The 8168-nt window shown below is 36.8% G+C and overlaps 1 protein-coding gene across 3 annotated transcripts in view; it reads left to right on the top strand.

Moving 5' to 3' along the window:
- LOC121327873 (transcription factor Dp-1-like) overlaps positions 1–8168 on the top strand; it is a 35532-nt gene that overhangs the window by 18849 nt on the left and 8515 nt on the right. For 2 of the 3 annotated variants that reach the window (XM_041272167.1, XM_041272168.1), the window contains exons 4-8: positions 1973–2076; positions 3441–3562; positions 6656–6821; positions 7504–7650; positions 7832–7900. In XM_041272167.1, the coding sequence (XP_041128101.1) occupies positions 1973–2076; positions 3441–3562; positions 6656–6821; positions 7504–7650; positions 7832–7900 (608 nt within the window). Of the gene's footprint in view, positions 1–1972; positions 2077–2098; positions 2854–3440; positions 3563–6655; positions 6822–7503; positions 7651–7831; positions 7901–8168 lie in introns of those variants that run through there. The other variant, XM_041272169.1, reaches the window with a different exon arrangement.

Genomic DNA, 8168 nt, shown 5'->3' on the forward strand with positions numbered 1-8168 from the left:
ATCGTATTTAAAATTTCTACTCGCTGTGTTTTGTGTAGTGTTAGTCAGTTTTGTTTGTCTGTTTATTTTTGGCTTCATGTGCTGTGTGCTGTTTTTGTTACAACCTTTTTATTTTCTGTTCTGTTTATTTATTAAATGCTGAGCGAAAGCTCCACCAAACTCCACCTCTGTTTATTTCCTGGCTCTGGTCTGACGTCACCCACTCCTACTGTCTTTCTGACAAGGTCATATTAATTTAAAATTAGAGCCATTCCCAGAAAAAGAATGCATTTTGTACAGACATGCCTGTTTTTATGGAAGTTTTTTACAAATGGATTGCCAGTGTTTCCATGGAAACCGTAATATTTTCAGTGTTGACTCAGCCCAGGGTAGAGTATATCTTGCTTCATATGAGAATTCTGCTTAACTCTTATCAGCCTTTATCTTGAGGTTTAGATATTAGTTCAAGCCCTACACTTGAAGTTATTTAGCATGCATGACTTGGTGACCTGTATATCTGGGGGTCTCTCTGTCTTCATTGGAAGATATCTGAAGTCAATATGAAAGGGCCAGATATAATTGACAGCTTTGATTTTCTGGTCTTAGAAATCCCTGGCCCAGCCACAGAAACAAAGAATAAATTGAAACTGATTGCATGAAATAGCAAAGCCCCTGCAACACCTTGCACAATTAACAGGTTAAATGATGTTTTAATAAAGACTCTTCAGCTCAAATAGTGTTATTCCATAGGGTGAGTGATTTTTTTTGAGCCCCTGAAAAATAAGCATTGAGGAGCAAACCTTGCTATTTATTAATGTGGTTTGTTCTACTTTGTCAAGCTGTTTCAATTTTGCATGGTGTAAAAATTCAAAATACACAAAATAAAATTTACAGCAAGTAATTAACAAATGATTACCTGATTTTGATGACTCAACACTAGGTGGCAGTGTTTCTTTGTGTAGAAGCATGTGTAATAGATGTGGGCACCATATAAAACAAGTTTATTAAAGCTACTGTAGTAGATCTAATATTTTCTTTCTTTATAGCTAGTAAAATACTGCCTGGTCATATTAGTGATGGACATTAACCAAACCTTCTTTGAACTGTGACTTAATCAAATTTACATTTCTGTTTTTTTATTATTTTTTGTGAACAGTGGCCAATAGCTTCTAATAAAAATTATACTTGTGGTTCGTCCAGTTGTAGCCACACATCAGTACAGCAGCCATCCATATTTTATATTACAAGTTGGGATTTAATCAATTTTTAGCTGTTTGTTTTGTTTTTGTTTTTTTAAATGTGTTTTTTTTTGGCAAATGCATATTTAGCTATTCATTTTGATTTACAGTTAAATTTTTTGTTTGTTTCTGTGGTGGGGATCTCTAACTGTGTTTTGTTCAAATTGGCTTAGAGACAATCAACCTCAATAAGGGCTTAACTCTGCCCTCACATTTATTTTTATAAAGCATAAAACTTTCCCCTGGTTAGTTGGCTAATTTTGATTTTTTCCTATTGTTCCTCTGTCCTTGGTAATAAACGCATAATATCCGTCTCTGTCTTCTAAAATGCTTGGTTTGTAGCTCTGCATGAACTTGAAACTGCTTGGACGAATGGCACAAAACACACAAGCTGAATGGGTGGATACGGACTGTTGCACTTTTGAAACCTGCCGAAGAAGCTAGTAGGGTCAGCATGTTAACTGGAGTTAAAGGATTTGGTCTTGATGCTGCAAATGCAGAAAGACAAAACCATTCAGAACTGGTTATTGGGCTTAACACAATATTTAGATAAAAGTGGATAATTCAAGCTCACATTTGAATTGTGGTTTTATGGCAAGGATGTGGTGTGTTGGAAGCGTTTTTAAACAAAAAGGACCTCCCTTCCAGATGCCATTTGCATGGTTCCCCAACAGACACATTGTTCCAGTTGTCTTGTATAGACGCAGGGCAAAGCTGCTGTATACTGTAGTGTATTTCTTTATTTATTCCTCCAGGTGTGTTATCATTAGTGGCTGTTCATCCGACAACTCTAACAATGGGAAAACAGCTCCTGCCAAAAACACTTGGACCCTCCAACGTTAACATTACGCCACACATGGTAAGGATACCTGTTCTTAAAGCGGATGTTTTTTGCCCCATGAAGTTTGGGTATATGGCAGTGGGAAGAGGATGGCCAAGTTTAAGGTAAAAATCTGGAATAAAAAGATTAAAGAAGGGAATTTGTCTGAGTTAGGCCTTTTTACTTATATTTTAACCAAATACAGCTGTGCAGTGGTTGTAAAACAAATCATTCAGTGTAATTGCCAAGTCTGTAAAGATCTGCCTAGCTTCAACAGCCTGTGGTAATGACAGAGATGAGTGTTTTGTGATTGTGTGCTTGCTGTAGTATCAGGGGGAGAAACACCATGTGTGACCAGCAGTTGTAAGGGGCCTGTAGATTTATATCCAGAATGTTCTATTTTATGAAATGCGGCGAGGCGTTGCATTCTAGAATATGGAGTATTAAGGAGAAGGCGAGAACAAATACCAAATGTGGCAAACCATTGTTGCACATCTTGTAATCCAATACATACTGAAAAGAAACTAAACGTTATAACTGTAATCTGTATTACTGTTGAGGACTAAAAGGCTTTGTGGATAAGATGGACACTCAGTCACAGCCTGTAGTCATTGTTTCTCATTGTCTTTGACTAGTAATTTAGCTTGTGGAGGAATACTAGTCTTTTAGAGTTGCACTCTGACTGCCTCTGGATTAATCCAAGGACTTCTAACATCTCTATATAAAGATTGTTAATGCCTTCCACTGACATTGGCTGAGGTCACCTGGTGCTTAATGCTGATGAAAGAAACCCTCCTGTCAGCAAATAGGGTCAGGGTAAGCAGTACCATCATCCTATTAATGTAGTTTGTTATGTAAGAGTGAAATAACGGCACATTACACACACCTGAGCTTTGTGCTGTGGCTCGGAAATGTAAAGAAATTAAGGAGCTCATGTTTAAAGTGTTGAGTATTGCTAATGATATTTAACAGTTTAAAGTCAGTTTACTGTTAAACCGGATTAAGTAAAGGTTGCAACTCCTCCAGTGACCTGGGGGTGACTGTTGCAGTGGAGCGGAAAATATAGGCAAGTTGTATTACAGATTTAATAAAGTATAACTGCTTGTGCATGTGAAAAGAAAGATGGTATTGCTGACACATGAGTCTACAGCTAGAGGCTTAAGAACTTTGAGTGAAGACCCCTTGTCACATGATCTCCTTAATATTTACACAAATCCATAGGCCAGAAAAAAAGCTTATCTAGCCTGCAAGCATTTAGTCATTCCTGCCTGAGGCCCTACTGAGTTTCAAAATGAACTGTCATATCTCTAGCTATTTTAAAGGGATATTGAATAAGGTTTGAGACTTAAATTATTATACCACAAATATTAAGTGTTTTACAGTTAACCATCTGTGTTTTACAGGTAATCAGCACCCCGCAGAGATCCGCAGGGACGAATGCAGTCCTGCTTGGTAGTCCTCACACACCAAATACACAATTCATCACACAGAGCCAGGTGGCAGACTCTTCCCCCTGGTCCACAGGGTAAGTAAAGTGGTCCTGGGTTTGGCTTGCAAGCAATCATGTGATTTAACGTGAGAATTATTGTCACTAACCATTCGAAACAGCCCAGGGATAAAAATAAATCAGCAAAATGTAGAAATAATAATAATGATAATAATAATAAATAAAATTAAATGTGTATAGTCACATTAAAAATTATATAAATATATGTTAAAAACAAATATCCACTCCAAAGTTACTGTAACTGTGGCTTGAAATGCTTTGACAACCAGTGTCCTTTGAGAGTCTGAAGGTTGTGCAGGTGTATTTGCTTCCTAAAGTTATAACCATAAATTTAATTGAATTTCGTGTGGTGGTCAAAGAACTCATTACAAGTCTTATTAAAAATCGCATTGGTTCATTAAGGAACATCTTTTAAAAGGAGCATGCTAATTTCCCAACTAAAAATCCAGCTCCTTGGTATGACCAGTGCTCCAAGCAGTGACCGTTTTGGTCGCCATGGCAACCTGTTCTCGTTGGGCAACTGAATATTAATTTAGTTGACTACAGGCGACCTTTGTGCTGGAAAGTTTGTTTTAGATATTTAACATCATCTACAGTTTTGTTATTCACAATATAATTTGGAGTTTTTTCCCTTCTGCATCCGTGTGACACATGTCTGGTTAACTGTTAATTTTCTAGGAGATTTTTATTTATTTATGTTCTGTGCAGTTTGAGGGACCACTCTGATTTGCTTGCGACATTCTCTCTAGGGGTAGTTTTGTCTGACTCGCTGGCACCTGTGTGCTCCATAAACTTAACATCACTCCATAAACTTTTTTCCTATTGCAAATGCTCCGCCTAAAGGAACAGGAACTTAAAAGAACACATTTTTGGCACGGCTAGCGATTTGTTCACAATGAAACAGTACTGTTTTGTAACCTGATAACTCATCATCAAACTTAAATTCAAATGGCTTATTCAGTCTTGTCATTGTAAGAGTGTTTTAAGGCACACAAATTTGGTTTATTAAATCTTTCCAGAACCACCATCATATTATTAACTCGTTTTGTATTGTGTTTTCTACAAGTGCATCTCATCTCTATAAAGTGGCATGTAAACAAACAGCGTAATGCGTCGCTGTTTATCTTCCTACAAAAAGTTGGAAATTGAGCTCCTGAGAATGAATCAGCCACAAGTTGCTTAGCAATTTTAGCGTTTTCCGCTCTGGCGAGTTGCTTCACCCTTGTGCATGTCTTGAATATTGCTCCTGTACAGGTATTCATAATTAATCTAGAGCTGCTGTTGAATTAACATGCGTAGGGGTGCTGTCAATTTAGTTTGACAGTTATTTTATTAACATTAGTTTGTCTGTTCATTATAGTTGTATTAACATACTTGCCTATTGCTTTGACAAGTAGTATATATTTATTGATTCATGTTGTCTGGTCGACAGTCTTAAGGAACGCTTCGGCTAAGAACAGTGCTTGCTTCCCGAGGGGTGTTCTCTTAGCTGGAGACGACTGTAAAAATTATGGAAATTAACATCTGCTATTGGTCACGCTGAACTGAACTTGGCGGTGCAGGGGGATAGGTGTGACTATTATCGACTGGAAATTTGTGTATTGCGCAAAATACAAACATTTCTACATAAGCTTGTATTCGTCAGAAAATGAGGAGAATGGTACTTGGTTCAAAATGATTAATCCTTCCTGATAGATTAGCAAACTGAATTCCTTTGTATTAGTTCTACGAATCGATCTTTCTACACCTGCTGTAGTGGGACAAAGTTGCTTGTACGTTTACTTCACATGTAGTACCATACACAAGCTACAGTACGTTTCATTCGACTGTGCAGTCACTCTTCTTCTAGTTTTAGTACAACAATGTGAGCAGTTTTACTCTATTTTTGTATTGGTCCTGTATAATGTGGATGATGCACAAGGATTGAAAGAAAATTGTAAAACCTTCCATTCACTAGTAGCCTGAGGTTTCCTACCGCAGCGCTAACAGAGAAAAGTAAACGTGTTTTTTTTTCCTTTTTCAAATAACTTTTCACAACGGCATTGCTGTGCATTTACATAATATTTAAGTTCTTTTTGCTTCAAGACGTTTTATAAACGCATTAACACAAGTCCAAGGTAGGTGATTTAACACGAGAGAATTGCACGTCTTTGAACAATAAGTATGTGTTAAGTGCGGTGCAATAAGGCAACCATTTTATTTTTTAGTCGACCATGTAGTAAAATAGGACCCTGCAGGCTCCAAAAATAAATGGCCTACTTGGAGCCTGACTAAAGCCCACTTTATCCTATGTATTGTTAAATTCTGCTTGCATTCAGCAGACCTCTAATTGCAACTTGTGTGAACCAAGTATACACTAAATCCTTGAAGATCAAGTGAAGGACAGTATGCCATGGGTGTTAAAGCTGACCCAAGTTTTCTACTTTGTAAATCAAATATTATCTTCAGATAAGACGTTTGAAACCTATGAAACCTAACAGCCCAACTGAAGTTGGGATCCATCCATCCATGGCCAAAATGTTTGCATCACTTTAGAATTTTAGGATTGAGGCATCATTATTTTTATTTATTTGTTTTAAAACAGCATGAACATTTACATTTTATTTAACAATTTAATCAAAGAAATTATATTTGCAAATGTCTACCGAAAGCCATAATAGTAGTAAAGTATTTCAGTATTTCATAATGTCCCAATTTTCAATTCAGTTTTTTGTCAATTATGTGGGAAAACTACAAAGCGGTATGATATTCAATATGTTAATGTAAGATTAACTAATTTTTGTTTTATAGTAATCTTACGTTAACATATTGAACATCACACCACTTTGTGGAAAACTTGGGCTTGCTTAACATCCATGGCACACTGTTCTTCACTTGATCTTCAGGGGTTTATTTGACTTTATGTTATTATATAGGGTAATGTAAAACCTTTAGCCTAAAACCTTTACCTTTTACCATAGCTGTATGTAAGTAAATAAATCTAGGTACTGTGATTTTTATTTTTCACATTTGAGTAATGTAGTTAGAATCCTACCAATGTATTCGAGTGGGTAGTGTTTGAATTGAAGTTGAAAATGAATGCTCATAATCCCAAATGTTGTCCTGTTTTAGTAAGCGGAATAAGAAAGGGGAGAAGAATGGCAAAGGGCTGAGGCATTTCTCCATGAAGGTGTGTGAGAAGGTTCAAAGGAAAGGAACGACCTCTTATAACGAGGTCGCTGATGAACTGGTGGCAGAGTTCAGTACCCCAGATAACCACATTTCACCCAATGATTCAGTAAGTACTGTTGAGCAATGCAGGCTTCATCTTGTGAAGAAACATGTACATTTAGCCCTTCGCTGCAGGCACTGCTGGTATACAGCTTGTTAAAGTAGTGCGCATTACTTAAAGGTTGAAGTGTGGAACTTCTGTTCAAGTTTCATCCTAATGGGTGTTATAGAGCTTACAAAGCAAACTGGGATGGGTGTGACAGCAGTTTATGTGAAGTGTCACAGAACCATCTGCAGTGTTCATGAGAAACATATTGCCGTGCTGTACTTATTGTTGCCCTTATCCCAGCACTTTTGTTTTCAGTGTTTTGTTTTTTTTAAGCTTTCACACAGGAATGTTTGCAAGGAGAAAGATTTTGTTCTAAATTTCACAGTGTAGCAGGAGGAAGTATGATCTGGGTGCAACTGATCTTTTAGAGATTTTTATTTATTTATTTTTCTCCTGGTGAATGCTCCTGGGTAAGTGTTGAGAAATGTCTTGCCCAGTTGACTTGACATGTGTGATTTAAATAAAAATGTTTAAAAACATTATTCACGATAGCGAATATAAACTGCAATTTTATAATGAAAAAGATAACTCGGATATTCCATACTAAGTTGCTACTGTAAGATATAGATATGTAATGACTTCATAAATGAAGTTGACTGGTGCTGTATAGGAATCTAACCAGTTTTTGTTTCTCTTGCAGCATGTTTACGATCAGAAAAATATCAGACGTCGAGTCTATGATGCCTTAAATGTGCTTATGGCAATGAATATTATCTCTAAGGAGAAGAAGGAAATCAAATGGATCGGACTCCCTACCAACTCAGCTCAGGAATGTCAGAATTTAGAGGTATGAATAAAACAGACGAAGTAGGTGACCAAAACTGACATTCAGATACTCAATGTAAGTACGTACATTACTTTGCTGGTTATGTAGCATTCTAGATAATGGTGGTAACATTCTCGCAAGAGTAGTTGGCTGTCATAAGGAAAGGTTGTGCTGTTCTTAAAGGTTTCATTGTCTTTTTAAGGTGGAGAGGCAAAGAAAACTTGAGAGAATAAAGCAAAAGCAATCCCAGCTACAGGAACTCATTCTACAGGTAAAAATAACAATTAACATGCTGCTTATCTTGTACTAAGACTCTTGTAATGGTTGTGTGTGTGTGTAAGAACACATAGTCTAAGCACTAATCTGTTCAGTTATTTAAATTGTTCATGGAAGAGGTGGTTTGTACAAACCAGGTAACAACTCATCCATGACCAAAGCACCCTTGATTGTCAACCCTAATCTTCAAGTAACATGATGGCTGAGGTGGTGTGTTTTTTTTTTTTTGTTGTTGTTTTTGATCGGATGTTTTTCACACATTT

Source organism: Polyodon spathula, chromosome 15, assembly GCF_017654505.1.
Source record: "Polyodon spathula isolate WHYD16114869_AA chromosome 15, ASM1765450v1, whole genome shotgun sequence".
Classification (NCBI taxonomy): domain Eukaryota; kingdom Metazoa; phylum Chordata; class Actinopteri; order Acipenseriformes; family Polyodontidae; genus Polyodon; species Polyodon spathula.